Raw genomic sequence first — 17,402 nt, 5'->3', positions numbered from 1 at the left:
CCCCAGCACTCTGCGAACAAGGGGAAGTGTAAGAGAGCTTTTCAGCTTGGGGTGCGATATGAAATGACAAGGTTGATTGAGACAACAGTGTCATGAACGGGTTCAGAGAAGAGGTAGTGCGACCAGAAGGGTTCCGTTCAGTCAGACCTTTTACCATGGGCATCATTCGACATGTAAAAGGGGAAAGGGCATTGGGAATCTTTGCGACATACCTAGATCCGCAACCGTCTCCCCTGTGCGATTAAGGAAGCGGTTGTTGCACCCGCGTTAAGAGCTATGCCGTGCGCGCGAACAAATGCGATTGTCGTGATACAGCATGCAGGTATGTACAAGTCGGTATTGGATGAGGAGAAATAACAGAGGTAATCAAAGGTTGAAATGGTTTGAGGAAAAGTTAGTTAGGATCGGATGAACGCTAGGAAACGCGCTCCGACGAGGCTCCTGTCCTATTCGCAGTAAACAACGCGCGACTTTGTTTTCTGCCTCTATCATGCAGTCGAAAGAAGCGTTTTCAGATCAGGCAAAGAAATAGAAAGGCAAAGAAATAACGAGGGAAATAGAGTCTCCAATGACCGCCGTGGTTCACGGTACGAACCGCGTTGGCTTTGTAGGCGGCTGGCCCAAGCGCCGATGAGTGGTGGCTCAAATGAGTGCAGCAATTGACAGGAACCCCCCACGGACCATCACTGTAAATAATCATCCGCTTGCCCTGGCAACTCGCCTGGAACACTAATTATTCCGCCCCGGAGCCCCGTTGCGCCCCTGTATGGAGCAGATGAGCATTCAATGGGTCTTGAACATTGTTGATATAGGATATGGGTACTTAGTTGAACCTATGGAACCCTTCTACACAGGACAACTCACTATTTTGGAGTCATAGCATGGAATATTCATCCTAGGCACGCACTGAAAATTGTCAATTTTGTAAACTTATAATGGACTTAGGTAGTGGCTGAATATCTTGGTTTAGTGGGATTAGGTAACGCTGAATGCCCCTCCATTCGGGCTGTTCCGTCTGGGTACCTGTAGATACCTGTCCAGCTTGCCAACCAACTCCTAAACTCATTAGGCGCTAGCGCGGGGGACTTTAACTCCCTGACTGACGTACAACGCCAATAACCACGTTGCGACTCAAACCCAAGATAATCGTCTACACCTAGCGCTTTTATTTATATATAAGCCAATCTGCAACAAGACTAACCAAGTACTTCCAAATATCTTTACCCAATACTTGCGATCCTGGGATGAACTTTCTTAAGTCTGCTGTGGCATCGGCCATCGCACAAGGTCCTCCATTCCCCTACAATTTTGGCGACAAGGTCGATATCGACGAGTCCATCTGGACATTGTACAACGGTACCAAGAGAGTAAGCTTGAAAGCGCATCGCGCTACGTGGTCTGCACTTGCTAACACCTGATCAACAGGAAGACGGATCAAACTGCAGTATCTTTTCCTTCGATATCACTACCAATCGATCCCAGCTACCCCTAGCCAAGAATGCTCTAAAGAAGCTTCGAACATTGCGACACCCGGGCGTAATCAAAGTTCTAGACGCCGTCGAAGTATGCTCGCCTACATAACCACACTTGGCGCATCGCGCTGACCATGCTTGCTAGACGGAAACATACATCTACATCGCGACCGAACGAGTGGTACCCCTGCGATGGGACGTTCGAAGAAAGAGTCTCAGCCCCGAGACGATAAAATGGGGTCTGCATAGCGTTGCGGTATGGCTACCCGTATGCTGAATTTCCAAACAGGTGCTAATCATACGCAGCGCACATTGAAATTCATCAACGACGACGCTTCTTCCATCCACGGAAGTATCAAAGTCGGGTCGATCTATACTTCAGAGAGTGGCGAGTGGAAATTGGGCGGGTTCGACGTTCTTAGCAGCCTCAAGGATGATGAGTCTATCATCTACGTAAGATATTGTCCCGATATGCATTGCGATGCTGGATCTAATCGATACATCAGACATACGGAAGCTTGGTCCCCGATGCTGCAAGATATACCCCCCCTGAGTTGGCTAGAGGTGGATGGGACGTTATCAAGAAGAATCCTCACACAGCAGTCGACGCATTCAATCTTGGAACTTTGATATTCGAGGTTTTCAACGGCGAGTATATCGCGGCTGACCAAGCTGGCCAGACCAAGAATGTCCCCCCTTCGATGCAGTCTAGTTACAAGCGCCTGTGCAACGCCAACCCCAAGGCTCGAATCAGCGTGGGCGCCTTCCTCGACCAAGGAAACAGAAGCGGGTCTTTCTTCGACAGCTCTCTAATCAAATTGACGGAGGGTATCGATAACCTGGATATCAAGACCCCTGATGAACGAGAAGAGTTTCTTGCGTACGTCCTCAACATACATCTTTCAGACCGTTTACTGACGTGTCCAATAGAGGCCTAGACGAAATCAGCGATGATTTCCCAGAAGAGTTCTTCAAATTAAAGGTGATGCCCGAGTTGATGAAATCGGCCGAATTTGGCGGCGGAGGTCCCAAAGCTGTCACTGTAGTCCTGAAGATTGCGGCCAAGATTTCCAAAGAAGACTTTGACTCGAAGATCACGCCCTTTATCATCCGTCTATTCGGAAACCCTGATCGGGCCATCCGAGTGTGTTTGCTTGACAACCTCCCTTTGATGATTGATCAACTTTCACAGAAGATCGTCAACGACAAGATCTTCCCACAATTAGTATGTCCTTCGTCATTGATTCGAAAACCAAGGCTGACAACTATAGATTACCGGCTTCACCGACGTAACACCTGTAGTAAGGGAGCAGACTCTCAAGTCGGTGCTTGTTATTATCACAAAACTTTCGGACCGCACAATCAACGGCGACCTCCTCAAACAGCTCGCGAGAACAGCGAATGACGAGCAGCCTGGTATTCGTACAAACACAACTATCTGCTTGGGAAAGATCGCCAAGCACCTTGGCGCTTCATCACGGTCAAAGGTCCTTATAGCTGCTTTTACAAGGTCACTCAGGGATCCTTTCGTCCATGCCAGGAATGCTTCCTTGATGGCGTTGGGGGCCACCGCAGAATATTTTACGGATGATGATGCGGCTTGCAGAATCTTGCCTGTGATCTCTCCTGCCTTGATTGACAAGGAGAAGATTATCCGTGATTCTGCGACTCGCACTATGGAGGTTTATCTTCAAAAAATCAAGAAGGCGGCTTCCTCTATGCCTGACACAGTTCTACCTCCACCACAGGCTGCTGATGGCGCGGCCCCACGAATGGGTACGCCTCAGCCAAACGAAAACAACGCGGCCGGTTGGGCAGGGTGGGCAATCTCATCTTTCACAAACAAGATCTCTGCGGCTGCGGGTGAGATTCATGCCGAGTCAGACTCCCGTACTGCCTCACCAGCGCCAGCTGTTTCAGCCATCTCTGAACCCAAGAAGCCAGCGACTGGTACTGCCTCTTCACTGCACCGCCAAGCAGTCAAGTCACCCCCGGCACCTCTATCTCGCAACTCGTCACATACCGCAAGTGTGGTAGCCGATTCTTTCTTACCTGCAGATGACGGCGATGATGTTGGGGATTCTTGGGGTGACATGAACGACGACTTTGACAGTTTCGATAATCCCGGGCAGTCTTCAAAGCAACCCGCAGCCACAAATGCATCTGCTACTCCATTCGAAGATGGGGAGCCTGATTTTGCTGGTTGGTTAGCTGCACAGTCACAAAAGAAGTCGGGTAACGCGAAACCCCTACCGAAAGGCTTATCCAAGTCTTCGACGGCCAAGAAGCCTATGGCCAAGCCTGCAGCTAAGCCAGTTGTAGCGAAGAAGATTGATATGAAGCCAAAGGAGGTTGATGACGATGATGGTTGGGGTGATGGTTGGTGAGGCGTGGTTCAAGTTCTGGAACTTATAATAATACATACTCTTACCATAATTGTTCCTACAAATAATTTAAGGAAACGTCAGGATACCACATCGAGGGTTTCGCTAGCATATTGATAGAAACATGTACTTAATTTACTGTCTATGACTGAATAATTCGAATCTTAATACCAAGTTCAAGTATTCCCATTCAAGGGCTGGCCAATTATCGGTGGACTTGAACATCCAGGGTCCTTCTCATGGTGAAGGCTCGGTGAGTGGGAGCCCCGCTATGCTCACCTCGATTTTTATTTTTCCCCACCAACCCTTCCATCCTAAACTTTACTTCTCCATCTCCAACCTTTGCTCGCCAACTACCACAACACATACCCACAATCAACCACCAAAATGGCTCAAGGAACAGTCAAGAACCTCGGTCGAGCGACCCCCGCCAAGGCCGTTCACTCCAAGCGTCAGGCATCAAAAGTGCACAAGCCCAAGCAGACGAAGAAAAGCATCGACAAGGTCCACAGGAAATTCACAAGCGGCATGACAGCACAAACCGAAAAGCTCCTCGGCGAGCGCGCAGGACATTTGGAGTTGCTCGGTCAGAAAAAGAAGAAGGGAGAGAAGAAGTCGACGGATAAGAGGGCGACGACAAAGGGTGGTTCAAAGAAGTTTGGTTAAAGTGGCTATGGGGAGATCATGGGAAGCAGACGACGATCGATCGATTTTTACTGGGAGCGCTGGATTTTTTTTCTTCACTTGTTCTTCACCACGACGCATCAACGACGGCCCTCGCAGCTAGGGCTCAAATACCAAATTTACACTATTTCCTTTCGATAAGGAGTGGTCGAGCGGGATACGCTACCTAAAAAAAACCTTCAAGCTCTCAAACAATCTCTACCTAAAAAAACCTAATACCACATTCTCCCTGTTCGACCGCTCCTTATCTTTTGGAATTTCAGGTTCGAAAACCAGCCATCATCTTTTTTGCGCCACCGATGGGTCCCCAGCAAGGCATATATATCAGAATTGCTGGTTCTACTTTCGAAGGGGTGGTTGAGCGGGATACACAACCTAAAAAAACCTACAACCTGTCAAACAATCTCTACCTAAAAAAACCTAAAATCACATTCTCCCCGTTCAACTGCCCCTTATCTTTTTGGGATTTTCGGGTCCAAAACCAGACTCGATCGCCCACCTCTTTCGCAGCAACGATGGACATCAGGCAAAGCACACATATCAGAGAACTACATCTGCACCGCTGGATACACTGACATGGTGTCTGCTCTTTTTTCTTTTTCTCCAGAAGCAGCGATGGGTCCCACGCAATGTGTATTCATCGGGCAATTACTGTTGCACTGCTAAGAACATATTGGTGTGGGCGCTGTTCTTTTTTTTCTTTTCAACACGGACGATGAACCGCCAGGCATGGTATATATGTCCAAATTGCAGTCATATCCCATAACGAAGAGTGGCCGAGTGGTAAAAAAAAACCTACAAACAAACCTACAAACAAACAAACTCTACCTAAAAACCACTCTCCCTCGGCCACTCTTCGTTTTGCCTGTTCGAACACCAGGGCCGGGCTTCTTTTTTTCACTCTGTTGTTACGATCTGGAAGTCGCGGTTTCATGCCATAGATACCAATTTTAATACATCTCACTCGATCCGCACCCTTCAAGTTGGGGTTTGCTGTAACGATTTGCCTTGCGTATATACCCTACTCTTATAATTACTCAAATATGCGATGGCTTCTTTTCGTATTTGTTAGACGATCACGGACAGAGGCCGTCTGTTAGCTGTGACAGCGTCAACTATCGTACCACAATACCAGGCATCTCAGACAATCCACCGACGCCTAGAGATAACAACATCTCGTCTATCTTCACTGTATGAGATACAGGAGAATGGGACATCATCAGCATGTGTATCTTCCACGTGCGGCACCTGTTTTACACTATAGTCACGCTAGATGTGTTGGCAGGTTGAAAGTTTTGTAGAGGGCATCAGGAATCATGTCGATCTACTGGCCACGGTGCATGTTAGCCAGGTAGGAGAATTTTTCCGAGGATGATATGATCAATTCGATTCAATATGTTGGGAAGGAAAGGCCCCTGAGCATCACATAGAGAACCCTTATATTTTATAACATCAAAACGTGTCAACTTAATGAAAATAAGCAGACATGTGTGCCAGCCCAAATAGAGCACTTTGGCTATGCAGCATGAAATCTATGATAGTCCACAAAGGGGCACAACGGCAGTTATTTTCTTTCCGCCCGTGTCTCTGTCTTAAGACTCCTTGATGTTGAACTCTTTACCCTCAGCCACATGAGTCAAGACAGAAGTGACGATCTTAAAGTCATTGTCAACATCCACCATCCAGTTAGATATAGCCACACGCACTGCCTTCTCGCCGTTCCAGCTCGTGCCGCTCACATACATCTGTCTCGTCTCATTAATCTTCTGCACCAAATTTTCGTTCAACTTGGGATCCTTGGCACGGAACAGAACAATCATGAAAACCTCATCTAAGCCAGCTCCATCTTCGGGGAGCAGCTCGTAGTGTTCTGAATCCCGGAGGAAAGCGGCAACTTGACGGGATAGAGTTATCATGTTACCAATTAGTTTCGCCATTCCTGGACGGCCTTCGCTGAGGAGAACAGCGTAGGCTGGAAGAGCGCGGAAGCGGCGTGAGTTTTCGAGACCGATGTTGAGAGGCGAGGGGATGGTGGATGCGCCGCCTGAGAGGTATGCTGCATTGGGGTTCGTAAAGACAGATTGTAGAATGGCGGGTGATCGAGTGAAGAACATGCCGCAGTCGTAGGGCTATATATCAAGTTAGACCAACGGTCGACAGTTCAGGGGCGTGGATTACTTACGACATTGAGAATCTTGTGGCCATCGACAGTGATGCTATCCGCCAGCTCAATACCCTCTACATGCTTGTGAAGAGTCTTGTAATCGTCCTGCTCGGGAAGAACACGAGCAAAGATACCGAAAGCTAAACATATCAGTATCAACCATATTGCTGAACGACTGAAAGTATCTCACCTCCATCAACATGGATCCATGCTCCATACTTATCCGCCAATTCCCTCACTTTGCGCATCTCTTCAATGCCTGTCAAGGCATAACGACCCGTGTTGACTTCGCCGGCACTCAGCGCAATCACACTGGCTACATCGCTCTTCTGAAGCTCTTTCTCCAAAGCGTGAAGATCCAGCCTCCATGGCTCACTGTCGCTAAGTCTCAGCTCCTTTACGGAACCTCGACCGAAGCCAACTATACTGGCAGCCTTGGACAAAGAGCTGTGGCCTGCACTTGTGAGGATCTGGAGCTCCTTGACACCAGCTGAAAGGCATGCTGCCAGCAAGCCAACTTCGCCGACGCTTTGTCCTCGCTTTTCCAGGATGGCTTCCCTACCGCATGCAAGTCCTAAGACATTACTGCTAGTAGCTCCAGTTGTAAAAGTCCGGCCCTTCCAATCGCCGAGTTTGAGAAGCGAAACAAGCATTTGAAGCGCTGAATCCTCCAACGTCGTGGCAATAGTCTGCGCCGGGAGATGAACCTGCACGTTCTGGTCCATTCGAGAGACTACGTTGTCCGCCCATTCGGCAATGGGCAGAGTGCCTCCTGTGACGAAGCCATAGTATCGGGATGAGCTGCCCTGGCCGTTACAAGCGGGAACGATGTCCTCGATGATATGGCGCACAACGTCTTCCTGTGAGAGGCCTTGAAGATAACCTTCCGAGTCTGGGCGTGGAAGCCTGGCTTCAGCTGTTTGAATGGCCGAAGCCTCTGGGAGAGTGGGAGCTGGAGCGGAGCCAGGCCCGGGGCCCTGACGCCGAGATAAACGGGCCCGTTGAGCTTCGAGGTTGAATAAGTCACTCATTTTTGTTTGGAGGATAGTTGCAATTCGCCGAGACTCTCCTTTTTATATATGTTCTTAGCAACACTGACTCACGCCTGGTCTTATAGCTCTCCGCTTGAAATTTCCGCTTAAGCCGCAAATCGCGGCGTCCTAACGTTAGTTGAAATAGGTAAGACGGAAGGATTTAATAGTGCTGATTTGTCACTATCGTGTCCATCTCCAAGGGTACAATTTTAGAAGGTGCCCACGCGACGATAAGAACCTGGCCTAGAGATGCAATCGTCGAAAGGTTTAGATAAAGGTATCTTTTTTGTATATGTTTGTAATTTGCAAATCCAATATTTCTTTGTCGAGAATCGGTCTATAGAAAGTGTATCAAGTCACCCATCACAAGTTCCAGGTCAAGATGCTCCTACGACCTGTTCCAGATCCATCCATCAAGTTCCTCATCCAATATATGGTATACGCCATGCCGTACAAATAAATCAGAATAAATATAGCCAAAATAAACAAAGCATCACAGCCGGGTCATAAGCAGAGGCCGGTTGAGATGGCCTTTATAGCTTGGCGCTCTCGCCAACAGCACCAATCTTGAGGTCTTTGCCATACTTCTTCAGGACGCCCTCGTTGTGATACTTCCAGAAAGCCTTGGTGGCATTCTTTCCAGACCAACGCTTGAGGATCTTGGCGCCACCGGGGTGCTCATCGATAAAGTCTGCAGGTGAAAGTCAGTATGAGTTAACTCTCAGCTACGATTGAGTAGAGTATCGTACTTGTAACGTCGTAAACGTCATTCTCGACAATAAGCCAGAAGCCGTTGGCCTCGTCCTTGTGCTTTTGGACCTCGGCGGTGGTGTATGTTTCGCTCATGGTGATGAAGTAGATGAGATGTGGGTTACAGTTACAGCTTCAAGTTGTGAGTGAAGATGAAGAAATCGTTTAGTAAATATTAGTTTGATGAGTGTGAATAGATAGGAAAAGACAAGGAAAGCTGGGAAAGAAAACAAGGAGTTCTTTCCGGGGACGCTCCCGGCAGGTGGGGGCAACTTTGCCTCGGTTCACGGTCACGAGCTGTACTTTTCCCTTTTACAGAAGGCTTGGGGCTGGGGATAGCCTGGGGAAATCCACTAGGGGGCCGCTAAGCGGGGGAAGTTCAGGCCTATCAAATCAAGGCAGTTGTAATGAAAGCTCAAGGAACCTCGGCGTCATCAGGAACGGGCATTAATATCCATGTAAATATGAACATCAATAATTCTTGTTTACATTACAAGTCAGAAAGTCATATATATTCATCAAAACTGACGAGATGCTTGCTCGACTTAAATCAACCCCTTTCGAATGACGCTGTCTTCATCCTCTACCCAAAACATGCAGTTCTTCTTACCAGGCTCTATATGTCCTTGCTGGAATTTACAAGTTTAGTTTATATGTAGCCACGATATTCTCATTATACCACAACTGTAGCAGATCGTCTTCGAATCGCTTCACGGAAACGATCCGCAAATGCTGCTGTTCCTCGGCAATCGCTCTCTGCCCGCTTCTCGAGGGCCTGTGGCAGCCACTCGCTAATCTTTGTAATGCGGTTCTCATTCTACCTTGCGTCAGTCCGATTTATCTTATGCCATCGTGAAAGAAAACTTACCGAGGGGTGAGTACTCAGCATCTCTGGCGCCTCTTGCCCACTGGCGTGTTGAAGGGCATCCATACGTTGCCAGAAGCCCAGAGCTGCCCTGGGATCATAGCATGCTTCGGCCATCATCATCAGCCCGATATAATCAGCCTCGCTCTCCTGCTTACGTCCCATGGGGAGGTAGAAGAGCAGATCTTGCAAGTAGTACCCCCCTACAACGTTCCAAAGTCCAAATAGTGCCAGACCAGGGAGTGCTCCAGCAAGAAAGAATAGACTTCCCGCTGTTAAGTTTCCAACCCATGCAGCTGAAAGGCGTTCTGAAGCGTGCGATGCTGTGTTGTGTGCTATTTCATGACCCAGCACCGCAGCCAGGGCATCTTCACTTCGGCAGACGTTGATGATGCCACTATGCACAAACACCTTGCCTCCCGGAAGGACAAAAGCATTAGCTGTACCTAATTCCAATATTATCAGCATTTCGTCCACAGTTAGTCATTGTGAGCGGGACTACATACGACTATCGGCTATCACGAAAATCTCCCAATTGAGATCCGTCATGCCGCTCACAGGAATCAGCCTCTTCATAACCCTCTTAACCAAGATCGTCCTGGGATCCCAATCGGACAAGAAATGTCCACCCTGCGCTCTGACCTGCTCAATGATCTGCGCCGCTGCTTTCGAATGTGCGCGAGCGACCATGGAGTCGGAAAGAAAGTTGAACCGCCGTCGACCCGTCACAGGTACCGTCTGAGAGTTGTAAAAATAAAAGCCAATGGCTGCGACGACAGTGGCGACGACTGTGATACGTGAATTGCGACTACTGCCTGCTTGTGTGAACCTGCGCGCAGCATTGTGTGAGACGAGTGGTCGCGCAGCTTGTAGGCGCTCTTCTATATCCCTTCCTGAATTTTGCTGAAGACGATAACGGTATTGCGAAAAAAGTCTTTGGCGAGGGATGGAAAGCGTAGCAGTATATGGTATGAGGAGAATCGCGGGACGGCGGAACAAGCGAGGGGCAGACATTGTCTGCGTCGGCGATCGGAATGATCTCAATCGGTTTTCAAGAGTCTATCGAGACGCAATGTTTGGCAGGGGAAGCAAGTTGCTGCGCAAACCTGCTGAAGAGCAAACAGGGCCAGGAATTCGGCGATTGGACGCTTGCTTATGTCTGGTGATACTCTTTGGTGTTTTGGCTAGAAACTGAAGCTCCATCGTTTGCGTCATGCTTCTCGGGGCCTCCCCCGCTACCGGGAACTGTCAGGGACCACACTGAGACAGCTTTGCCCGCTGAGGCTTAGTGAGCTACAGCACTGGACAGATACGTACCTGTAGGTAACACAGATCAACCAACTCAACCTCCAGCTTACTATCAAGTCTTTAGTGAGAACTATATTAATCTTGCCAACTCTAGTTCTAGTTTAGCTCACTATTTCCATTTCATCTTCCTCCATAAATCTCACAATCTGAGAATGATTCATCGCCGAGCTGTGTTACTGGTTCTCTCGGTTGATTCCGAGATAGTATCACCAGCTTGACTACATCACGCGTTGTTTTCCCAGTACGAAATCTAATAGTTGGCTATAGATTAACTGCTTCCTCATCACACGATAACATCATTTCATATATCATCACTTCTTCTGTATGACTCGGAATCCACGGGCATAGCCTGACCACCAAGCTATGAATCACCTTCGGTGCCTGTGACTCTAGACCTAGAGCAAATCTTACATCATATAATAGTCGTCGTAATCAAACTAGTGCTAGAAATCATCGTATTGAAATCCTCATTCCTTCGGTTCATTTTCTATTCGATTATCGTCAAGTTGGAGGTCAGACTCTAGCTTACACTATCCTTGCTTGCCAAACACAATACTAGCTTCTTTGAGCACCCTAAGAATCTTCACCACCAAAAGGGTATCGTTTCATGATAATTCTTATCAGACATTTCACTTAATCACTCTCCTCGCAAGAGTATTATATCATTCACTGAACACCCTCAAACACGTAAGCTCATGTTAGTACTGCGCTTATCAATCACTCCTAATCACGTCCATTCAGGGGGTATATAAGCATCCCACACTATCTTCATCCGTCTCTCAGACAAATCTCTCCTCTCGCTCCATCTCAAAGACTTCTTATCCGGTAGCAAGACGATCAAAGTCAATATGGGTGACTTTATCGACAGCAAGCTCGATTTGAGCACTATAAAACCTTCATTCTCGACCTCATCCGAACCTGAGAGTCCTCGATCCAAGTCTCTTATCGAAGCACTTTCACTAGAGCTTCACATCGAAGGCGGCTACTTCCGCCAGACGGATGCAGACCCTACGACAATTCCCTCAACCTACTCATCCAAACCTCTTTCAGATCAAACACTTGCTCTTACTGGGGGTACTCGCGAGGGATACAGTACCAATACACGACGTCTCTCAACCACGATATTCTACCTTCTCACACCACGTCAATCGAAGGGGAACTTTCATCGCAACCGCAGCCGAGTCATTCACACTCTGCATCGTGGAAGGGGTCGTTACGTTCTCCTCCACCCTGACGGTCGCATCGAATCATTTGTTGTCGGGAACGCAGTTGAGCGAGGTGAGCGCTTGCAATGGATTGTCGAGGGTGACGTCTGGAAGGCAAGCTATCTGCTACCCAGCGAATCGAACCCAAGTCATGAAACGGATGGAACAGAGACCGATGGTCTTCTAATATCAGAAACGGTGGTCCCCGGCTTTGAGTACGAAGACCACGCATTTCTAACCCACCAAGGTATCAAGGAGTTGTTAAAGGAGGAGCAAGTCCGCGAACTCGAGTGGCTTGTGAGAAAATCCGAGTAAAATCAGCAGTGGACTGGCTACCACATCTTGCCGACGGATTACCTAGGGAACGGCGAACAGTTACTGTCTTGGCCACTGATGCTGCAAGCAGAGACCTGAGTTTATTAAACATGGCCAACAAGATCATACACAACAGCTAGGGTCGTCAATTGGCTCCCAGCTGGCTTCCCGTATAAATGCGAACATAGTATATTATTCTAGTCATGTGAATCGTTTCCACATTATGTTTGGGTATCATGGGTATGTAATCGCCAAGTCAAATTCCAATGCCTGGGGAGACACTGCTTGCATCTCATTCTTTCAGTCGGATCGATACCAAGCTTGATATAACCCATTGCCGATTTGCCCCGCGTCCTTGACATATTTAATGTCGTTGAAGTAGGTGGCATATATCAATCCAAACCCCTTTGTTCTTCATGCAAATGGCGTTCTTGGGGTGTATATCTCTCCAGGGAATGGCTTTCGTCCGATTACAACGTGTATTGGTATGTAGGCGTGGATTCGGGTGTCGATGAGTTCTCGCCTGACATCAACAAGCGAAACCTGTGAGATAGCATGTGAGTCGGAGTGTGGACTGGGAGAAGCTGTTAAGAACTTACCTCGATCTGCGCCGGTGTCCTCTCATAGGCACGGTTGAAAAGGGCAAAAGAAAAACCACTAAGTCCCATCAGGAAGTTTCTTTCCCACATACGACCTAGGTCCTTTAAACGCTCATCCTTGGGCCAGCCGTTCATGGGCATTTTGAAAATGCGCACTTGAACATCAACGAAACCCGCCTCGACATATGCATCACGAACAGTTGCAGCAACGTTTGTCGGTCGGCCCATCAATATTGAAGCCTCGTTGATTTCTCGAAACCATGTCGCAAGATGGCCGTCTGGGGTGAGAGTTTCGTCATCACACATGACATTAGCATCATACTCTTGAGACTCGAACCAGCCTCCTGGCCTCAGAGTTTCGAAGGCCTGATCCGCAATCTGCTCCTTAAAGTTAGACCAGCACCCAGAGGTAACTCGTGTGTGTATGTAGTCGAAAGGTTGCGAGTAGTCCCAGGGCTCGGAGCTGGAAGGCGAATAGTCAGTTATGATGCCGAGGACGGCAGTTTGAAAATGAAAGCACGTACGAATCTTCAACGAAAAAGTTGACGTTGGGTGGTACGTTCCGAGGCTGTATTGGTGAAAGATCGGTGGCAATAACTTCTGCATGCGGAAATAAATCTCCCATCTTGATGGCCCAGTCGCCGGTTCCAGTCGCTATATCCAGTATACTCACAGGCGGGGCTCTTTCCGACAGCGGCGCGAAGAAAAGGCGTCCGCCGAACAACTTCACCAGGGCCTCATTTTGTAATTCTAGACGTTCGCGTTCTAGTTCATCGTTGGGAAATGCGTATGCTGGAAAGACATCAGTACGTCGACGGTGAGGTATGGGTTGCTCGAGCTTACAACCAGCCCGGTAGGCGTGATAAGTACGACCGAATTCTTCGGGAAAATTCTGTACGCTGTCTGTCAAAGACTCTGAGTCTCTTGTTGCCCTTGTTAGCTGAATTTGATGCGACAATTGACAAATAGCAGTCTGTAGCTTACATGTTCTGTGCGTCTGGCTACATAAATTGTCAGCAAGTCCCACTTAGAAAACAGCAGAAATAGCAGCACATACGTCTGGCTCGATGAAACTGTTCCCTCCAGAATTGGAAGCTGAACAGTTGAAAGTGAATTGAAAGTGGTTGAGGCTGGGAGGTGATGAGGCCGGCATGCTTTCTTTGATATGTGACTGGGTGGGTTGTCTACTCATTATGGTATGAGCCATGAGACAGCGATTGTTATATGTGTGAACGGAAACGATGCGACAACGAGAACTCAAGCAACAGACAACCACAGGAAGCGGTTCTGTGCCGGAATTATGTGAAGAAGTCACACAATCTCACACTGGAGCGAGTAATGGTACCTGTCGAACTAAGACCAGAGAGAGAATGTAGAGTCGACGATGGTGGCGAACGGCCCACACACTGACTTGAGTATGGAAGAAGTGCCAGTCGAAGGGCACTCGAAAGGCTTTGTAAATTATAACTGGGGGTCTAGGGCCAGAAGGATTTGTTATACAAAAGTAAGACTCCGGTAAAATAGGTCGAAATGAAGTAAGGTGCAGTGTATGGTAGTAAATAAATGGAATAAAAGAAGACGATATTGTCAATGATGTCGCTCCGAATGCAAATACAATGAGGCGAATATGGAGATTTAAACGTCTTTGGCAGGGTCGCCTAAAGCGGCATCCAGGACAAGTTTAGTAGTAGCGAGGTAGAGAGTAAAACAGAAGCTAGAATAGAAGACGGGAAAATACAAGCTAGATATGAAAATGGAGAAGGGCGAGAAGCTTGAATAGAATCCCCGCTCTCTTCTTGGAAACACCACCAGAAAGGGAGCCAGACCCAGTATACGGCAGGAAGGAAAAGGAAAGAAACCCAGACACCTGGTGCGACCAAGGCTCGAGGAGTGGATGCGGTCAGGATGGGTGACCAAGGACAAGACGAGAGCAGCAGCAGCAGCAGCTGGGTAGCCTAGCCCAAAGCAAAGGGACGAGGAGCAAAGGGACCCAGCAGCTTGGGACGGGTATCTAGCTCTCGTGTTGCTTGGCAAAGCCACAAAGCCCTACCAAAAGAGAACTGCAAGTGGAACAGGCGCTTGTTGGTGAGTGATGTGGCATTGGATTGGAACGGGAGGGTGTTGGGTGTGTCGACTACCCCAGTCTAGAGCGGCCGGAACAAGAGGCGACCCATTCAGTCGGGAATAGCTGTTGATGTTGGGACCCTAGAGTAGCACGACGGCACCAAATTAGCAATAAGGGTTTCACACCCCCACCATAAAAAGGAAGTCCGGGAGTCTGTGCCTCGATACGTCAAGGCATTTGCCAATAGATGTAGGTAGGTACATGCTGCACTGCACGTACAGTATATGTTGAGCTGCGAGGTCAGAGTAGACGTCGAGGTCGGGGTCGGGGTCGGGGTCGGGGTACCAGGGAAGAAGAAGAGTGTGAAATACAGTGGCTTTTCACTAGCCAGAGACAAACACGCATACACGATTCTCCAGTTCCATGGATAGAGTCTGACTAGGTAGATAGCCAATCCCGCTTGATGATTTGCAGCAGTGAGGAACCGGGGCTGAGTGAACAATGCAATGCGCCGCAAAGCAGAGCATTGAAAGACAAAAACAACGTCTTGTATTGCCGCTGTATCAAATTATGCAAGGTGACATATTATTGGATACGGCATTTCCTTTTGACCTGCAAAGGAAATCCACACTCGGTCAAGGGGCTGGAGACAATTCCCGTTGATTCAACGGCGGCTTTCAAAGGGTCCCGGTTACGTGGGTAAGCTAAAGAACCAATCCTGACAACTGGGATCAAAAACCGGTGGCCTGGGTCGGACAAAGTTGAAGTGCGTGCAACCAACTCGTACGTGCCAATCCAATCCAATCCAACCGACTTTCCGACGGTTTGGGAATGATCCGTGCTCCTGGGAAAGTGTGTAAACATCCCGGCAGTTGGCTTCCCTTGCCTGGTCGAACTACTATTGTTGGTCGTTGTGTTATTTCGGCCGTGTCGTAAGCGGAATTGACAGAACAAAGCAAAGGCATTGTGGAAGCAGTACCCTTGATAACCGGCGCCTAACGGGGGCTCCCAGGAGATTGCACCGTGAGGCTTTGGCCACGTCGACGCCAAAGAATTGACTTGCATTTGCATTTGCAGGCACCATGTGACGTTGTTATAGGACCGGGCATGATACGACAGCGCGTTGATGGGGGTGAAGGTGTAAGGGAGATAGAAAGGCGGGTAGGAGGAGATTACCTAAGTCATGGGGATGCAAGCCTTCGGCCTTCGAGGAAGGAACGACACTATACGGTGAATCCACCAACTGAGGCAAGTCGGCAGGCAGGCCATCAAGCAGGCATAGACCTTGACATTGTTTGCTTGCAATATCCGATATACGGTAAATTGCCAACAAATCAGTTCCTCAAAATTACTGAGTGTAAGTAAGGATTGACAATTAGGTAGTTCTCATGATGATGACAGTCTACAGAGTGCAAATAGGCTGGATAAACTTTCATGTTCTGAAACACGCCTAGTTCAAGCTACTTTTTACGATTATATACCTTAACTAAATAGAAATTATTTGGAATTGTTATTCCCGTCTACTTGGACCAAAATGTTACGTACAGACAATCCCCCCTCAACTCAAAGACCACACTTTTGAGTCCTGACCAGGTTGCTCTCACGCCCCCAACTCCGAGTCATGTAATTAAAGTTGTCTTGTAATCTGAACCACAGATAAACTTAATCTTTCTCTAACTATTAGCAATGCGAATAACAATAAGAAAACTATTGACGCCATATAAGTTTCCTAGGGCTTCAGCTACTAATGGTCGCTGTGTTTCACACAACTCTAGCTGCAGCACCCGACCTAAAGTTGTAAGCCTCAAAGCAAAACTCAATGCATGTTTCGACGTAATTTCACAGACACAGAATTACCTTTCACCGCATCCGTCAGTGACCTGCCGTTAGTTAAATTAGTCCCCTACATTCCTGTCATGTCAAACCTTCCTGGTCCTTGACAGGTAGACTAGCACGGGAGATACACTTCTGCCGATCCCTCGGAGCGTGCTTTTCTACCTACCTACAGTACGGATATGCACACCTCTACTGATAAAATTCTCCTCTTTCGACTAGTCTCCCGGGTCTGTCTGTGTCTATCCCACTGTGCTGGGCCTCATTGTAACGGTACTTGTAAAAAACAACGGTGAACAGGCTAGGCTGTATGGTCATTCGTGCGCTTTGCAACTTTGATTTAACTGGACGAGGCTGCTCTCGAGTGGGAATTCAAAAAGGGTAGGCCGATAAGGAGAATAGTATGGTGCGTCAGCCAGTCTAGCCAGATCTTAAATCCTTGGTGCCGTCGCAACAGTCAGCTAGAATTCCATGGCGTTGATCGGTTCCGGGAATTCGGTCTGTCACTTTGCATCACCCTCAACGCCAATAAACAAGCAACCATGATCCGAGCCGCCACATTGGGCTTGTTACTAGTTATTCCTAGAGGCTTTGATCAAAAAGCAAAAACTGGCAACACGGCAAAGTCTTTGAAACTTCACCGAAGCCAAGGGACACGTCACATCTCTTCTCTCACCGTGGACTAGATTTCGGCTCTGTAATATCCGTATTCGTGCCTCACCTG

General features: G+C 48.2%; 7 protein-coding genes across 7 annotated transcripts; 3 read left to right on the top strand and 4 right to left on the bottom strand.

Moving 5' to 3' along the window:
- Positions 1 to 1,244: 1,244 nt before the first annotated feature.
- Positions 1,245 to 3,859, top strand: FGSG_10196 (uncharacterized protein; the record flags this gene model as incomplete). Its single annotated transcript, XM_011320841.1, has 7 exons — positions 1,245 to 1,367; positions 1,426 to 1,563; positions 1,618 to 1,740; positions 1,779 to 1,925; positions 1,979 to 2,352; positions 2,403 to 2,697; positions 2,744 to 3,859. The coding sequence occupies 7 exons, from the start codon at positions 1,245 to 1,247 to the stop codon at positions 3,857 to 3,859; spliced, it is 2,316 nt and encodes a 771-aa protein (XP_011319143.1).
- A 2,273-nt stretch (positions 3,860 to 6,132) lies between these two features.
- Positions 6,133 to 7,735, bottom strand: FGSG_10194 (uncharacterized protein; the record flags this gene model as incomplete). Its single annotated transcript, XM_011320840.1, has 3 exons — positions 6,133 to 6,669; positions 6,723 to 6,844; positions 6,895 to 7,735. 3 exons carry the CDS (start codon positions 7,733 to 7,735, stop codon positions 6,133 to 6,135), a joined length of 1,500 nt encoding a protein of 499 aa, XP_011319142.1.
- A 334-nt stretch (positions 7,736 to 8,069) lies between these two features.
- Positions 8,070 to 8,707, bottom strand: FGSG_10193 (uncharacterized protein). Its single transcript, XM_011320839.1, has 2 exons — positions 8,488 to 8,707; positions 8,070 to 8,429 (listed from the first exon to the last, which is right to left on the bottom strand). The coding sequence occupies exons 1-2, from the start codon at positions 8,582 to 8,584 to the stop codon at positions 8,272 to 8,274; spliced, it is 255 nt and encodes an 84-aa protein (XP_011319141.1). The 5' UTR covers positions 8,585 to 8,707; the 3' UTR covers positions 8,070 to 8,271.
- Positions 8,708 to 9,161: 454 nt separating this feature from the next.
- FGSG_10192 (uncharacterized protein) lies at positions 9,162 to 10,502 on the bottom strand (the record flags this gene model as incomplete). The annotated part of the gene is made up of 3 exons (XM_011320838.1): positions 9,860 to 10,502; positions 9,357 to 9,799; positions 9,162 to 9,305 (listed from the first exon to the last, which is right to left on the bottom strand). The coding sequence occupies exons 1-3, from the start codon at positions 10,365 to 10,367 to the stop codon at positions 9,162 to 9,164; spliced, it is 1,095 nt and encodes a 364-aa protein (XP_011319140.1). The 5' UTR covers positions 10,368 to 10,502.
- A 1,007-nt stretch (positions 10,503 to 11,509) lies between these two features.
- Positions 11,510 to 12,382, top strand: FGSG_10191 (uncharacterized protein; the record flags this gene model as incomplete). The annotated part of the gene is made up of 1 exon (XM_011320837.1): positions 11,510 to 12,382. One exon carries the CDS (start codon positions 11,510 to 11,512, stop codon positions 12,179 to 12,181), a length of 672 nt encoding a protein of 223 aa, XP_011319139.1. The 3' UTR covers positions 12,182 to 12,382.
- Positions 12,383 to 12,595: 213 nt separating this feature from the next.
- Positions 12,596 to 13,972, bottom strand: FGSG_10190 (uncharacterized protein; the record flags this gene model as incomplete). Its single annotated transcript, XM_011320836.1, has 6 exons — positions 12,596 to 12,724; positions 12,781 to 13,243; positions 13,305 to 13,572; positions 13,624 to 13,712; positions 13,765 to 13,781; positions 13,838 to 13,972. 6 exons carry the CDS (start codon positions 13,970 to 13,972, stop codon positions 12,596 to 12,598), a joined length of 1,101 nt encoding a protein of 366 aa, XP_011319138.1.
- A 1,374-nt stretch (positions 13,973 to 15,346) lies between these two features.
- On the top strand, positions 15,347 to 16,331 carry FGSG_13719 (uncharacterized protein; the record flags this gene model as incomplete). Its single annotated transcript, XM_011320835.1, has 3 exons — positions 15,347 to 15,422; positions 15,945 to 16,202; positions 16,225 to 16,331. The coding sequence occupies 3 exons, from the start codon at positions 15,347 to 15,349 to the stop codon at positions 16,329 to 16,331; spliced, it is 441 nt and encodes a 146-aa protein (XP_011319137.1).
- Between the last annotated feature and the right edge of the window lie 1,071 nt (positions 16,332 to 17,402).

This window comes from Fusarium graminearum, chromosome 1 (genome assembly GCF_000240135.3).
Source record: "Fusarium graminearum PH-1 chromosome 1, whole genome shotgun sequence".
In the NCBI taxonomy this organism is placed as follows: domain Eukaryota; kingdom Fungi; phylum Ascomycota; class Sordariomycetes; order Hypocreales; family Nectriaceae; genus Fusarium; species Fusarium graminearum.
Note: the sequence above shows the minus strand (reverse complement) of the source record. Positions and strands in the feature narration are given on the sequence as shown.